This window comes from Xyrauchen texanus, chromosome 20, assembly GCF_025860055.1.
Source record: "Xyrauchen texanus isolate HMW12.3.18 chromosome 20, RBS_HiC_50CHRs, whole genome shotgun sequence".
Classification (NCBI taxonomy): Eukaryota; Metazoa; Chordata; class Actinopteri; order Cypriniformes; family Catostomidae; genus Xyrauchen; species Xyrauchen texanus.
Genome location: NC_068295.1, coordinates 21,956,068 through 21,974,446, shown reverse-complemented (window position 1 = coordinate 21,974,446; position 18,379 = coordinate 21,956,068). Strand labels below are relative to the sequence as shown.

Genomic DNA, 18,379 nt, shown 5'->3' with positions numbered 1-18,379 from the left:
TTCAATAGATGCAACAATCTATTCATTTAAAACAAATCCCTCCAGCATCCAAGTGATATTTTGACACAATTTTTAAATATCAACATGAAAAAAGTGTTCCGAAACAAAATAACCTTCACACAAAACACCTACATACATGAAAGGTGGCAACAGCCTCCATAGCACACAGATGTTCATGCAGATGATATCATAAAAACCTGGGAAAGCCCTCATCAGGGGGGATTTATTGACAAATCAGTCCATTTCCACTAGTCTTTCCCTCCTAGCTGGGTTTGACACTAGCACATTTTATAAGTGGTAACTGAGGAATATAGTGAATGTTATTTTCACCATTTTATGCAAGAACCATTAAAAGAGATTTTGTTTTTTTAAATGTACAGAATAGCATCCCAAAATCACATAGATATTCGCCTTATCCATTTAAATGTTTAATTTAAAGGTATAACAGTTTTAATAAATTTTATTTAAGTAGTTGGGTATTTCTGGCAATATTTATCTATGACTGTCTTTCTCCCCATCTTATCATCTGTCAAGACATTTCCTGTGCAGTCTCATAAGCCTACACGTCTCTTTCATTGACTCTGACTCACTCCATTCTGGAATCTACGCAATCACATGATAATGTGATGTACATGACATACACTGTCCCTGGTTGAAAAAATACTGTACTACTGAACAATCTCTCTCTGTATTTATCTAGGCAACAAAAATAATTCTTTCATAAAAAAAAGACAAAGGTTGTATTTAAACATCCTTGTCGACCAAATAGATATAATATTATTTTTGACCAAATATGGCATAACCATGAATGTGTCATTCCCACTATTGTTTACAGTTAGTCAAACACGATATTTGATTTGATTTTGATGAGCGGTTATTTAAGAAGTCTGAGTCACAATTTAGTAACAACCAATAACATTCTTAGCATGATGATAACTTTTGGCCAGTTGGCACACACGGTCAAAAGATGCACTGTCCATAAATGGGCACGGGTCAGGCTGAGAGTTCAAATACAGGTCTTACCGCTGCTCCCACAGTCGGCACAGGACAGCAGTTCCTCTGGGCTCTTGTCTCGATTGGACTCCTTTGTGCCCAAACAGAAGCTGCATATGGGTATGGGATCAGCACGTGGCTAGAGAAAGAGGGAAAAGGCAAAAACATAAATTTTTGTTGTTGGGTACATTTTAGTTACATTCAAGCATTATGAAAGCAACATTTCTTTCAAATCCTACATCAAAGCAGCTGGCAGATTGGAACCGTTTACAAAGTTGAGATGTCTGACAAGATGATTAAAAGCGGAGAAGACTGCTGCAACACACTTGCACACCATGTGACAAAATAAGTGCAGTGTCTCAATATGGTCACGATTTGATTTGACTAGATTTTTGAAGCGATTAATAATTATTTTCTTTTTACCAAGTGCTTTTAAAGGGATAGTTTAGACAAAAAAGAAAAATCTATCATCATTTACTCACCCTTAGACCATCCCAGATATGCATGACTTTCCTTCTTGTGCAGAAAACAAAAGAAGAATTTTAGAAGAATATCTCTGCTTTATAGGTCCATACAATGCAAGTGAATGGTGGCCAGAACTTGAAGGTCCAAAAAGCATATATATGCAGCAAAACTAATCAATATGACTCAGGTGGTTCAATCCATATCTTCAGAAGCATTATGATAGGTGTGGGTGAGAAACAGATCAATATTTTTATTTTTTACCACCAATCTCTATTGTTTACTCACATTCTTCATTTGTTTCTGGCGATTTGCATTCTTTTGGGCAGGAGTGAGAATTTATAGTAAAAAATCTAAATTATTGATCTGTTTCTCACAAACACCTATAATATCGCTTCAGAAGATATATATTTATCCACTGAAGCCTTATGAATTACTTTTATGCAGCCTTTGTGCTTTTTGGAGCTTCAAATTTCTGGCCACCATTTACTTGCATTGTATGGACCAACAGAGTGGTGCTATTCTTCTAAAAAATACACATCTGGGTAGTTATACATATCTGGGATTAGGACTGAAATGATTAGTTGACGTTATCAACAAAGTCAACAATAAAAATTGTAGACAAAATTTTAATTGTTGAATAGTTGTTTAATGACATTTATCGTAACATGAGATCATATGAAACTAATGATGGCGTACGAGAGTAGGACTGCAGCTCACGCCAGACTGAGGAGAGAAAGAAAACAGCCGCACTCCAAATTTTTCAAACAGCTTCAGGTGATGTAGATCGAAAAGTACGAGGGAATTATACAAAAATACAAACTAAGTAAATACAGAAGCAGTCTTGCTGTGGAATAAGAAGAGCCACAAATCTTTAAGCAAAACTAGAGTGTCGAGCGTCTTTAAAGGAAACACCCCGGCAGCACATCTTTAAAGCATCTTATATAGTGCTTCTCAAGTAAATGTATCTTGATTTAATGATTTTTTAGACCATTTTAAATGGAAAACAAGACAAAAACACTTGATAAGAATAGGATTTTTTGCAGTTAATTTTTTACCGAATTAAACTTAAAAATATTTGCTTTCTTTATAGTTTTTTTCTTTAGATGATTTGTCCTCTTTATTGTTAGCAAGCACATTTAATACAACCTTTTATGTCGGGGCACAAGCTGAACAATCTGTTAAGAGCTATTGATTAATCGTTGAAATAATTGCCCAAATAGTCGAATAATCGTTCTAATAATCATTCGATTAGTCGATAATCAAAATAATCATTAGTTGCAGGCCTATCTGGGATGGCATAAGAGTGAGTAAATGATCAGAGTTTTCTTTTTTGGGTGAACTATTCCTTCATATCCAGCACAGAAATGCACCAGACTTGAGCAGTCACCAATGCATTTAGGAATATATAGGAAGTTTGTCTTTTGTCTGTGGCTGCATATATAAACACAAAATAATATGAAATGTTACATGCATTATAGATTCGATATGAAAAAAGAATAACAATGTCTGATGCAACAATGATTTTATGCAAACACACATAAACAGATGTGCAATAAGCTTGATAGATTCACGTATCATAAAACATTGCACAAATAATAAAATGGATTATGTGCAGCTAGACAAGGATTATGTATAAAGCAGGTTCATTAATTTAAAAACTGTCCATTAGCCCATATCTAGAGAGCAAGAATATTTACTCACATACAAAACTTTAACATTTTATATTTAATAAAAATATATGTTTTTAGATGGTAGACAACAGCTTCTCCTAGTTTCTGTTTGGTCATCCCATATACATGAAGAAATGGTTAAATTATAAATGGAACAGTGCAAAAAGTAATCCAGTCACCATGGATGGTATGCGCGCATTAGGAATCACATTCTCACAAAAAGACTTAATACAAAATTAATAGCTAATACTAATAATAGTAACAACAACTGTATTTTAAAACAATACCTTGCATGTGGAAATTTCTATGAAACTGCTGGATTTTCACAAGTTTTGTAAGCTTTGTGAATTAAATCTTTAGAAGATATTCAATCTGCATATCAGTAGATAGTACATGGTATACACTCACCTAAAGGATTATTAGGAACACCTGTTCAATTTCTCATTAATGCAATTATCTAATCAACCGATCACATGGCAGTTGCTTCAATGCATTTAGGGGTGTGGTCCTGGTCAAGACAATCTCCTGAACTCCAAACTGAATGTCAGAATGGGAAAGAAAGGTGATTTAAGCAATTTTGAGCATGGCATGGTTGTTGGTGCCGCCAGACGGGCCGGTCTATGTATTTCACAATCTGCTCAGTTACTGGGATTTACACGCACAACCATTTCTAGGGTTTACAAAGAATGGTGTGAAAAGGGAAAAACATCCAGTATGCGGCAGTCCTGTGGGCGAAAATGCCTTGTTGATGTTAGAGGTCAGAGGAGAATGGGCTGACTGATTCAAGCTGATAGAAGAGCAACTTTGCCTGAAATAACCACTCGTTAAAATCGAGGTATGCAGCAAAGCATTTGTGAAGCCACAACACGCACAACCTTGAGGCGGATGGGTTACAACAGCAGAAGACCCCACTGGGTACCACTCACTCCACTACAAATAGGAAAAAGAGGCTACAATTTGCAAAAGCTCACCAAAATTGGACCGTTGAAGACTGGAAAAATGTTGCCTGGTCTGATGAGTCTCGATTTCTGTTGAGACATTCAGATGGTAGAGTCAGAATTTAGAACATGGATCCATCATGCCTTTTTACCACTGTGCAGGCTGGTGGTGGTGGTGTAATGGTGTGGGGGATGTTTTCTTGGCACACTTTAGGCCCCTTAGTGCCAATTGCCAATTTACCCATCCTCTGATGGCTACTTCCAGCAGGATAATGCGCCATGTCACAAAGCTCGAATAATTTCAAACTGGTTTCTTGAACATGACAAGGAGTTCACTGTACTAAAATGGCCCCCACAGTCACCAGATCTCAACCCAATAGAGCATCTTTGGGATGTGGTGGAACGGGAGCTTCGTGCCCTGGATGTGCATCCCACAAATCTCCATCAACTGCAAGATGCTATCCTATCAATATGGGTCAACATTTCTAAAGAATGCTTTCAGCACCTTGTTGAATCAATGCCACGTAGAATTAAGGCAGTTCTGAAGGCGAAATGGGGTCAAACACAGTATTAGTATGGTGTTCCTAATAATCCTTTAGGTGAGTGTAAGTTTTAATTAGGGATTAGAGGTCGACCGATATTGGTTTTTTCAGGCCGATGCCGATCTTTTGAAATTCGGGTCGGCCGATGGCCGATTAATGCAGCCGATTTATTTTGGCCGATATGTGCTTGTTTTTAACCTCTTATTTGAACCTTTTATTTGAAAGATAAAATGTAACACAAATAATTACTTAAGATAGACAACATTTCTCAACAAATACATTTACTGAACACTTGACCAATCTGCACTTGTACACTTAAAATTAAAAATGTATAATGTAAAAACATATTGTATAAATAATGTATAACAAATATATTAAATAAACAAAGCAGGTGTTACGAACTGCTCCGAGACAGGAAGGTTGAGATCCAAATGCAGCTTTAATTAAGGGGCAATCCAGACACGTAATCCAATATTCAGAGCATCCAAGAGAAGCACAGGCATAACTAGGGATGGGTATCGTTAAGGTTTTAATGGTATTACTATCTTACCGATACTGCTTATCGATCTGGTACTTTAACGGTATTCTTAATGGTTCTTTTTGTTATTTATATATATATATATATATATATATATATATATATATATATATATATATATATATATATATATATATATATATATATATATATATAAAATTTATTTCAGGAAGGTCTACTAACATTACTGTTCAGGTGTGGTCTAAAAAGAAATCTAATAAAGTAATCAATTGTAAAATAACACTGCATAGTTTATCATAGATAGATTAATGCTTATTAATGCAGAAGTTATTCATTCAAGAGCTGTAAGTGATTTTCTCTTTGCCTTTTGTTGTTTGATTCGCAGTAATGGCTCAATCGTCACATGTTTAATAGACAGCTTCCCCTTTAAGACCGAGTTCAGATCTAATAGGCTCCTGATGCAGCATATTTTCTCCCCAACTATTTCCATAACTACGTCCATTTAAGACATAAACTGTGTTTAAGTGAATCTCCAAGCCGGTCGTTTTGACATATTTTTGTGTATAGTTGATCGTTTAGACGCACACATGAAACCCAAAGTAGTCTATACTTTGCTTGTCTCTTCTGTGGTGTGTTTGGAGCTGCGCGCCTTGGGAACGGTAACTCTTGCGCTCTTTTTATTATTAAACGCGTCCCGCAATTTAGCAACAGTAGCATTTTACAACAATCACCGATCGTGCTGATTCTGACGTTAAGTTTCAGTTTTAGGGAGAAATGTCAGTGCACCGCTGTGAAGGGAAGGAAGTTGTGCTAGACAGAATGCGGCTTATGTATAAATATTCTTTTTATAATCTTTGGAAGGCGAAATCTAAAATAAAATCAGACTAATAATCACAGATCTAAACCAGGCTATGTCTGAATGTTTAGTTCTGTCACTCATTAAGCAGGGCTCGTTTTGTGCTCGCTGTGGCACCGCGTGAGCGAGTTCTCTCTCTCTCTCTCTGACTGCGAATAGCTAAATTGCATCACAGACAAATGGTTTCATATTATTATACATAGAAATGGCTGGCGAGATAAAATAACTTTCTCTTTATAGCAATAAAGAATGTATTTTCTTAATTTCTCCAGTACCGACAGCAGAACCGATAACGTCCGAGCTTACCAAAGCCAGTCCTTCAATAGCCTATACTGCGTTGGTATATTTTTATTACTTATTTATCTGCATTGAGTGACAACCCTCTCAAATATAAGACACACAAACAGAACAAATAAAAGTCTCAGATTCACTGTCTGTAATTGCAAAATTCTTGCTTACTTATTGTGACATGATAGCAACCCTTCTGCTGTGATAATGCAACTTCAACTACGCTATCAATATCCAAAGTAGCCGAACGTCACGTCAACTATCGCATTTGTGACGTTTTTTTCTTAAAGTTGGCAGTAACATATCAAAAGTTTTTAATTAAATCTAAAGAAGTTATACAAATTTAACCCTTACTGTTTTCTCCAAGGAACTTAGCTCCTTCCTTAGTCACTGGATGAGGTCTGCTCACTCTGCTGGAAAATGACTCTAGGGGCAGTGTGCGTCGAACACGTGTTCCACAACAACACTAGGCTGCCCACAGATGCGCCTGCCTAATAATCGGCTTGATATGCGTGGAAATTGGCCGATGCCGATTATGTAAAAAATGCAAAAAAATCGGCCGGCCGATTAATCGGTCGGCCGATTAATCGGTCGACCTCTATTAGGGATGCACCGAAATTAAAATTCTGGGCCGAAACCGAAAATCCAGGATGCACTTGGCCGAAAACCGAAATTAACTTTTTTTTTAACCTATTTTTTTTTTTTGTGTATAATTGTATTAATATTATACTTTTTCATTAATTTCATGAATTTAATTAATCTGAATTGAAAAACTACAAACCAATAAAATAAAATCACACTTTTATTGAAAGTAACACACCAAAATTGGACAAAAAATATATTAAAACTATATTAAATATTACTCCATTCAGTTCAGTAAAAATCTAATTTTACAGATTTTATTAACAATTATCCAAATAATGTAAAGTTTTAGAAAACTATTAGATGCAAAACAACAGTCAAGTAATGAACTTAGCTAGCATCTTTCAAAAAGCTTAAATATGCAACAGTAATTTTAATTAAAACAAAAAGGCAGAACACAGAATGGCAGAGGGCCTCTATTCCACTGATCTATATATATATAACTATAATATATAATTATATATATAGATCAGTGCTCTATTCTGTTTATGTATCCCCGAAAATAACAGAAACAGAGTTTCTTATTCAATTTCAATGGAAAAGAATCTGTAAATTTAAATCGAAAAGCTTTTCGCTTTTAACTGGTTTGTTTCCTACAGAAGAGTCCGAAATCACTACCCATTTGCTATATAGTGCACAGTGAATGAGTGATTGACTTCATACAACACAAATGTCTGCCAACCAATCACATATTTCGGATGGGTACGTTTTATTCATGGTTAAACTATTTTTGTAGACATAAAAGCAATTATATTTAATTATAATTATTATTAAAAACAATAGTAATAATAATCAAAATAATTATCAATATTATCATCATATATTGTAATCAGGGAAGAAAGCACCAATAATTCAGTGAAAGCAAACAATTACACAGAAAAGCTGAACTTGACAGCATAAACTTAAATTAAAAGTGTACCTTATTCACTTAAAATTCTGCATGCTCCATATCTGTTGTGGTAAGACTCATGTAATCTGAGATGGAATCTGTATCACATTAGGGGAGTAAATCGGACGTTTCATCACGATACGAACTTGAATCGATTCTCTTCAAGTCTGCCGTGATACGATTTGATTCAGGGGCTTGCGATTGATATTCCAATATTATGTGCCTATTTTAAACAATAAATGAAATTTTCTTGCCCTCAAATGCAACCAAAATATAAATTTGTGCACACGCTGCAGGGATAGCAGTGCACAGTTTGGCTTCAAACTGCATCTTTGCATCTTTGTCCCACATGAAAAGCATATTTAGCACTCAGTCAAATTAATGTAATACGGTTGCTTCATCGCCTGACGGAAATACGTACAAAAGTGGCTGCCAGGAGAGTATTAAAATAAAGATACATCTTTAAAAAAATTGTATATCGATATCTATGTTTTATAGATAACATTGGATCGTTGGTTATTGGATTGTTGCATTGATCCAGATCGATGGATTGTTACACACATATATCAAATTGGGAATTAATATATTAATGTCAGTCGACTGTTAAATTCTGTAATCAATGTATCCAATATGTATTTGTCAGATTGATGCATCAACGCATTTTTACACCCCTAAAATATACATTACTGTTCAAAAGTTTAGGGTCACTTACTCATTCTTTCTTTATTAATTATTATAATTTATTTTTCACATTTTAGAATAAAGTCATCACAACTATGTAATAACAGTAATGGAAAAATTTTTGTAAATCCCAAATATATCAAAACTATGTAATATTTTAGCATCTTCAAAGTGGCCATGCTTTGCCTAGATTTTGCAGTAATGCACTTTTGGCATTTTCTCAACAAACTTCTTGAGGTATCACCCTGGGATGCTTTTTAAACTGTATTGAAGGAGTTCCCATCTATATGCAGGGCACTTAGTGGCTGCTTTTCTTTATTATTTTGTCCAAGTCATCCATTTTTATTTTGATAAAATTTTAGTTTTGGAATTAAATGAATTAATATAGTGGCACAATTATATTTTTGTCTACAAAACAAATTTCACACATTTAAGCATATTCAGATCAAAATGTTTTTAAGATCATGAGAAACATTTCAGGCAAGTGACCCCAAACCTTCGAAGGGTAGTGTATGTATACCCACACGCACGCACGCACGCGCTAAGATAATAAAAGATGTGCAACACCAGCACAGCAACTATTTTACACACAACACGAGGGACATACAGAGTGCAGCAGATTGGAAGGTACAGGAACCTGGCATGTGTTTTGATTAGCATCCTTTAAATATCAGGCATCAAACAGGTGTTTATAGACCCAGGGAGCCAGCTATTTATAATGCACAGATACAACAGAGCCAGATGTAAAGATATGAAAAAAGTGAATTATCATTACATCAGATGGTCAAATTGGAAATGCACATTTATGTTTAAATGCACAACATTCTAAACCAGCTAAAAGAGTACTCAAGTATAAAACTGCGTACACCAATAAATAAATACCCCAAGCCAAAGAATTAAATAGTGGGTACTAGTGTGGTCAGCTATCCATGAACTCTGAAGATCAGATGCAAATGCCAAAAGACAAGACGACACAAACAGAAAATTATACAAAAATGTCTCCTTTGACTACTGTAATGGTACATAACTACTACTAGGAAGGATGTCCAGCAGGATGTGCCCTGAAATCTGTGCGTCACAGCACACTGCATTACAATACCACTGAATACTGTGATACACAATGCTAAGCCTGTGTAAATATTGGCAATGGGATGTTATACAACTGTGAGAGGTGTAGCCAGTGCCCTCTGAATGAGAGTAATGCAAGGTGCTGATGCCAAACAAAGATTACAAGAAACTGAACAGGCTCAGTAAATGGCTCTTGAAGATAAGACTGTATCTTTCCTCCCACAAAAGCCTATGGCATGCAAGATTCATGTAGTGGAGATCAGAAAAGGGTTACATGGAATCTGACAGAAAAGTCTGCCACCCTCATGTCTCCAAACAGTTGCATCTAAATCTCAGCATGGGTTGTCTAAGACTATTCAGGCCAGGGCCTCACACAACAACTGCATTACTGTATTTCTGCCCAACATCTCCTTTAGTGTTCCACAGAATAAAGTCAGTCATACAGGTTTGGAATAACATGAAGGTGATTTTTTTGTAATACTATCCCTTTAAATTCAGCATCAGACAGTTGCAAAAACAAACCTGTCTCCTGAGAAGAGGAATCAGAAGAACTTGAGAGTAAACAAGCGAGCAATTCGGCTCAACTCCCTCCCAAAAGCATAGTCAGCAAGAGACAGAGTGATCCGTCGGGGGATGGTGATGGGGCATTAGAAGATGGAGTAAAACTACATCTAGTGGGTATGTTCTCTGTACCATCTCAAGAGAACCACTCAGGCTGAGCTCCCCACTGTGCTGTGTTGATAAATATTGAGTGTCTGTTCTAGTGAGAAACCTGTTGAGAGTAAAGCTAGACTAATTGTTTTATGCAACAGGCAATCAATCCCTAGCCTATTAACCATTTTGGCAGACCATCAATTTGCAGATGGGTTATTCATAAACATTGCAAGTTTTCATTTAAGTGCCAATTGAAAGGCTCCAATAGACCTTTTTCACAGACTGTGATGATGCGTTTCTACCATATTTAGCAGCATAAATCTAGCAAACCTTTTTATATTAGCAATTTGTTTTTGCCAATGCCAATGTTGTAATGCAACTTAAAAAATTAGCTCTTCCCAGACTTCCTAGGTTGCCTATTAAAGCCTGTAGACTGATTTTTATGCAAAGGGAGTGGGTCGCTTTTGCTGGGAAAATCCTAAGTATATGACATTTATGCACACTCCCGAGAGCCTTTTCTCAGTGCTTCTCTTCCGCTATTTAACAGCGACAGCTGTCTACAACACTAGGTAACGTTGTCTTAAAGATGGAATCCAGCAAACGGCTGACCCCCACCCAGCAAAACACAGACTCCAACATAAACCAAATTATGCCAAATAAAAAAAAATGATCTGCTGAATCCCATCTGACCATGGTCAAGTGAAAACTAGAGTGAACATCGTTAGAGCATTTGATTCCTGGAGGGAACTTCGTTCGGTTTTGGGGATCAAAACCGCCCCTGAATTGGCATTCTTCTTATTGGACAAGTAAGCTTACATAACTGCAAAGCATGTGAAATATAGTGCCATAAGGATTGATCTGTGTAATTTTAGCTAACTTGATCTTACCTGCTAATGCTGAATTGCAAGCTACCTTGCTTCATAACTTCCACATAATTTCAATGATCTTCGCTTTATACTAAAAGTCAGGTATGCTGATTCACTGTAACTGACATTAACAATGCTAATCTGTAATTATTCAGCAAGGTAACCTACACTAACACATGAAACGAATGCCCATAAGCGTAATGTAACAGCTATTGATAAATCTGGCTAGCTAGCTAACGCCGACATAGGCTATCGTATAAATGCAGTCAATGTATCATGCAAAGAAAATTAATTACTATAACTACAGGCTCGCATAGCCAGACCTATATCCACACGTTGTTTTAGCCCTGTTCCAGCACTGGAGAGTCAAATATAACATACAGTCTCAAAGTTTGTAGTAAAACAATCATAACTGTGTAATTTTAATTATGCTACCTCATCTGTTAGCATGATGCCGGTGAATCACATTAAGTCTCTTTGTACGTTATGCCATTGTTTTGGTCGATGCTCGCTTGCATCCCTATGGAGTGTGTGCACGAGAGCAACAGGTAGCTGGCTGCAGTTCACTTAACGGCCAAAAGTGTCATTAATAACAAGGGTTTCTGAATCTTACGTACTACACCTTTAAATATTGAATGTAAATGTATAACATCATGTTTTGTGTTATATTACCCTGGAATAATTTAAAAAAGATTAGTTACCACAGCTGCAAGGGGGTTTCTTGTACAGCTGCTGAGAGAATGCAAGTAAATTTGGCATTTTCTCTCATCTGACAGTCGTAATCCACAGCTCTCTATTTTTATCCTCTTCTGAAAAATCCTTTATAAGTAATAGAGGATTTTTTCGAATGCAGTTGGAGCAAATGGGTAAGTGAAAAGAAGATTTGCCATGGTCTTTCATTCAATGCTGTCGAAGTTTACCCTGCAATCTTTTACTTCCGTGTTCCAAAACCCAGATGGTGAAAAAGGTCTATCGATGGTCCCTGAATGATACATACATCTTCATACAAATGACGAGTCGGTTAGAGCTAAAAAAAAAAAATTGTGTGCTCATTGCCTCTAAAGGGTTCCTCTCCTCGAGGGCAACGTTATCGCAATTCACAACAAAAATCCCACCACGCATATAATGCTTTACCTCAATTGCCTCCAAATAATATATCTGTATTCATACACATGAGGGAAAAAGCAAAGGCACTGCAGTCTGATAAAAATATAAATAAACCCTCTGCTGCAGCTCTACACGACACATTCAATAACATTACCCATAAATTGAATTCCACTGCCTCTTGCTGAATTTTTTTCTCCACAGGAAAAAAAACTAAACACTCATTTACTTTATATACGTAACAGTTATGCCCATTTGTGTACACAAGGAGGAATTTTTAAAGCATAGCTACCTGAAAAGCCTGGTTTGCCTGACATTTAGTTAGTAAGTTGGCAGATCCTAAAATGAATTTATTTTTCAAGGAACAGAAATTAAATTGTCATCATAGACCCATATGCATTTGATTAATCGGTGGAATAAAAGTACATGTTAAGCTGAATTTTAGCCTTATATCACTTTGCATTTTGATACAATGAAATTAAATGGTGATTATGAATAACATTCTTCTCAACATCCCTTTTTGTGTTGACAGATGTCAGTTACACCGCTTTGGAACAACACGAGGGTCATTAAATATATTTATTTATTTTTCAATTTCACTTTTGGTGCACTATGCCTTTCAGCCCTCATAAATAAATAACGTTGGGACACATTTTGTATATGCAGCCAAACAGTGATTATGTGGACTACTTAAGCATCATACAAATCCAACTAAGCAACAACTGTTTATCCATCAAAACTAGAACTAATATCACATATTCGAAACCCTGTATTTTAAATAGCTCATGTTACAACAAATTCCAGTTTCAGTGATGTCCCATTTTCCTTGTAGCAGCCATTTTTATCAGTGGAATGAGGCAATGGCAGTCAATGTAAAACCACCTGTGAAATTATATAAAACATCACAGGAAATATGTACACAGGTCTGAAGTAGTCAAATATTGCCAAATTTGAGTTTCACGAACATTTAAACACATTTAAATCCATGATTCATCTCCGTCTACGTCTGTGATGATCCTGTCTGTATGAACGTAAGAGCTGCGTTTAAATCATGAATAATACACAAAAAGTAACCAATGCATTTTAATGTATAAGACTAATATGTTTACATTGTAGTGGTGATGTTAATAAAGTATGTGCTTCATAATTTTATGATGTGTGGTTTATTGACTAACACTAGTGTATATATACAGTCTGGGTATTATAAATTTAACATCATCCTATATACATTTCCAGTTTAATTTTCTCAGAATCGATAATGTTACAGATAAATGACAAGTCTGAAATGTGCAAAAACCAACAAGGGTTTTACCATCACATCACACATCAAACTCGGTGGCATACGGAGATGAATCATGGATTTAAATGTGTTTAAATGTTCGCGAATGTCCCCCTTCATAGCTGCTTGCCTTTGGCAAAATTAAGTTGTGTCACTTGAAAGATATAGCTCTACTGAAAAACAAAATAACATTTTGGCTCGGTTAAGTTAAAAACAGTATAATTTTTTCAAGATTTAGAAATAGAAACAAAAATTTCACCTGCTTTTGTCGCATCCCACAGTGCATCCCACTGAAGGTATATGGAATACTGGTCACAAACATGACGACATCACATGAAACAGGTTAATTGGCCTACTAAACACTGTATAGTGGCAATCATAAATGAATGGGTCTTTACTGATACCAGAACATACACTCTACGTCTCTACTTGCATAATCACTAGGGCACATTCTTGCTTAAATGCGAGCACAAATATGTGCTAATTTGTGACTGCTAGGGCTGAACAACTAATCGATTAAAACTGCCAACCAAAAAGGCTGTGATTTAATTAAATACTTTTAACTTAACTTATTATTGGGTTCCAAAAATGATGATGAAAAGTGGGTTGAGACCCGATCCCAATGTTGACAAAAACAGGTACACCATTAACAGATACAGCATAAAGATGATGTGAATCTGTTTTTACAGATCTTTTTTCATTAGTTGACATGCTATTTTATATAAACATGTACATATTTTATTAGTGGGACTGTTTCCACACTTGTCAGCCAGGATTCAGAGTATTGAAATTTGAAATATGTCCTAATAGGCAAGTTTTAGTTACATTTAAATGATGTTTCGGCTAAAGCAGGCATTTAAATTGTATGCTGTATAATATAAATATGATATGTAATATGATATCAAAATATTTTTTTCACATCATTGTGTATCATGTTAAGAGTGAAGACCATTTGATATCAAAATATCATATATCAATATAACTATTGTTTGTTGCCTCATTATCATCAACAAAGCTTGTGCTTGTAAATATGTGTTCAGTTTAAATGAGTAAAATGCTCTTTAAATATGCCCATATTAGAAAATCATCATATTATAATGATTTCTGAAGGATCATGTGACACTGAAGACTGCAGTAATGATGCTGAAAATTCAGCTTTGATCACAAATTGCATTTTACAATATATTCAAATAGAAAACTGTTCTTTTAAATTGTAAAAATAGTTCACAATATCACTGTTTTTACTGTGTTTTGGATCAAATAAATGCAGTCTTGGTGAGCAGAAGAGACTTCTTTTAAATGGTAGTGTAGGTCTAAAATTAAGTAAAGTCTTTATGTAAAGAAAATATATAGTCAGATTACATCTTTTAACTTAAAACTTGATTTTGATCATTAAGTCTCCTCACATTCATTCTCTTTCTGTCACATCCCTCATTGATGGGCCCAGGTGAGGGGTCTTTATCTCCTCAGGTGTGAAATACAATCGATATTCATTATAGTTCACGCCTCCTCGCATATAACCTTTCTAACACTAAAAGTGTCTTACAAATGTTAAATTACTATATTGTTTTGTATGAATGAGTGATCAGGATGGTTTTCACATCATTTTGTAGCAAAAACTCTAGGCTACAAGATCCAGTTCTCAAAAGTCTTGTGGACAAATGTTTAGTATGTGTTATATGGCCTTATTTCAATTACTTAAAAAAAATGTTTTTTCAAAAACCATGCATAAATGTTATTTTCTCAAAAATACAAACATGTAAACACATGTTGCTCACATATTATTGTAGCCCAGTTTGTGCTGAATACAGTGTTATCAGACTTAAGCCATTAATGTGTTTAAGCAATTGAAAAAAGCACAAATGTCAAGGCATGTCAAAAGTTCTCCAGGGCCCAAAATACCCTCAGACACCAGAGGGTTAAGAGGACTCAAGTGTGAACACCCTTTATTTGAACAGTATTTCTATTGCCAGTAGAGCATGTTTGACCATGACATAAGTTTGGGGTTAATGTTAATAATAATAATAGCAGTTCAAACCTCAATGCAATATTTTTCCAAATAATCTCAATTATATTTTTTGTCCAAATCATTCAGCCCTAGTACACACACCCTGCTGACAATTGCGATCTGGAATGTTTGCAAAGGAACATTCCACAGATGACAAAGCATTCCTGTTTAAAACGGGCAAATCCAACAAAAGCATGATGCTCTGAATCATGTCAGTTTCACAGAGGGATGCAAGTACCTGAAATGGTCAGCTCATTAAATTTACAATATCCTTCTATTTAAGGCAACATCACAACAGCAACACCTTAACATATCCTTCTAAGTTGTTTTGTCCACTAAGTGGAGCTAGCATGCATCAACAACAGGCTGATAACAGAATGTTCTGTGCTCTGAATTAAAGGCCAATGAAACAAGACTGCAGTGGCTGGGCTGGGGAACAAGTGCTACAGGTGATAGTGTGCAAAACATGCTGTGAAAGTTGAGGCAGCGATGTGCAATGTGGAAATACAAGAGGTTCTCTCTGATGTTGCAAATGAACATTAAAAAAACAATATACCACTTTGTCATCCATGGAATGTGAAGTAACAAATTCACTAAATTATAACCAGTTTCAGGACCAATTAGACAACTAACATAGCTGAGGCCTAACATTTCTTTTTGAGTTTCATAGAGGAAAGAAAGTCATGTGGATTTGGAACAGAATGAGGCTAGAAAGAGTAGAGATGGGCATTTGAGTAATTCTGTAGTTGAGTCCTTTACTAGGGCTGCACAATTAATCAAAATAAAAATCACAAAATTACCATGAGCGATATTAAACCACAAAAGGACTGTGATTTATTTAAATACTAAAATAATAGTCTGCTTGTTTCAAAGTTTATATGGACTACTCTGTCCTGTCTGTATTGTGCTAGTGCATGATTACAGTAGTTCTGTGCTCGACAATTCCATCTCATGCTCAGAGAAACCAATGTGTTCAGAGTTCGGTTTCTGTTGGCTTGCATGCGCTTAGCGCATCATTTTGTAAATACAAATATTTTTGGCAGCTACAACTTAATATAAAATAAAACAACCCCATAACACCGGGTATTTGTGGATAGAGGAGATGATGTTAAAATGAGAAACACATTATACAGCTGTTGTAAATGTGAACTCCGCTCCTATACACACAAACTCTGCATGCGGATGTCGCCAAAATAGAAGCTCGACACTTTAGAACTTTGGTTTAACTAGATCGCAAAACAAAATCAAAAACTTATTTTGTTGCAGTGTATAATGGGGTGAAAACTCCTCTCTCACCTTTTTGTTCACTTCAATCCATCTTTAACTCTTCTTAATAAAGCTGCGTATTGCCAATTTCCTTCACGATAAGAAAGGCACACACAAATCATATTATGATTCAATAAGTCACAAGCTATCACATTATAATCTAGCTGCATTAAGCGTGCACACTCGAGAGGTGAGCATACCCGCAACTGAGTGTGCATCAGCCGGGTAAAGTTTCAATCTCTCCCCTTTAGATCTGGACACTTCGCGCAACTCATAGAAGAGGAGAGGACCGCACAGAGAAATGCCAGTTTCAGAGTTTGCAGTTATTTACATGACCTGCTTCCTTATTATTTTAACTTTAATCAAGCTATAATGCATTAAATATAACTGCATTTAAGTTGTAACACCAGGGTGTTTCCTTTAAAGATGCTAGGCAAGCAAGTTTTGCTTAAGCGGAGCGGCGGCTCGGGCTCTGCTTATTTCACAACGATAGTGCTTCTGTATTACTTATTTGGTATTTTACATTTTACATACATACTTCGCGATCTACCTGAAGCTGTTTGTAAAGTTTAGAGCACATATGGATTGTGAGCCGTGCTTTCTTCCTCTCCACTGTAAGGAGCCACCCATGGTCTTACCTATGCTTATGACAATGCACTCCTAAATATAAGGGAAAGTAAAAGTGCTTTAAAATCTGGATTCAAGATGTGTGGAAAAAATTGGGACACAGTTTTCCTCCTGAGTAATGTATGTTCTTTATGAAAATATCTTGTTTGATTTCAAATATCCCTTAAGATTCCTTAAATCATTAAGAGCCTAATGAAAGCTAAATAATATATGATATGGAGTAGGAAAAACTTTCACTTGCACAGTTCCAACTCAGTAAAGTGGTGCACTAAGGGGTACAGTCAGAAAACTTATTACAGTCTCATAACTAATCTCATAGAAATACAGTGTTATTTAAATTTAGTTTGATTTCATATAGCACCTAAAAGTTAAAAAAAAAAATCTGTCAAATTCAAAATAATACAGATGCATAGGCTATGTTCAGACAGCAGGCAAATCAGATTTTTTCTTAAATCAGATCTTTTCAGGCATACTGTCCGCACTATTAATTGCAAGTGATCAAATCAGATTTGCGTGATCAGACATAATGAACCAGCATGGGTTGATTTGGTTATGAAATAGGGGTACCTACATGACGATGCTTTCTGAAACTCGCTCTTCAAATAATCACCATGTCCAGGCGTTGTGCAGAACTCCTCCATCACACAAGATAAACTCAGTGACGGAGACGACTGGTTAATATTGTGATGTTCCGTGCTGCAGTCACTGATTTTTTATGTCATCGTTATGTGTCATGTTAAGAGTGACGCAAAAGACCATTTGAAATCTGAATTGAGCAGTCAGAGAGTCCGGACTGACAAGCATCTGAAAACAAATCTAATTTCAATTGCATTTGAAACCACCTTCCGATGTGGTTTGAATCAAATTCTGAAAAATCGGATTTATTGTGTTTTTTTGATGTCCAGACTATCAAAATCTCATCTTGATATGCAAAAAATCTGATTTTTAGTGGCAGTCTGAACAAGGCCTTAGATGCTGTAAAATAAGTCTAGAGTATTAAAAGACTTCAGATACCAGAGTATTATATAGATAATATATTTGAAA

General features: G+C 35.7%; 1 protein-coding gene across 4 annotated transcripts in view; it reads right to left on the bottom strand.

Moving 5' to 3' along the window:
* Positions 1-18,379, bottom strand: part of kat6b (K(lysine) acetyltransferase 6B) — a 58,314-nt gene that overhangs the window by 19,006 nt on the left and 20,929 nt on the right. For all 4 annotated transcript variants that reach the window (XM_052151670.1, XM_052151674.1, XM_052151671.1 and 1 more), the window contains exon 3: positions 1,024-1,132. In XM_052151670.1, coding sequence (XP_052007630.1) covers positions 1,024-1,132 — 109 coding nt within the window. The remainder of the gene's footprint in view (positions 1-1,023; positions 1,133-18,379) is intronic.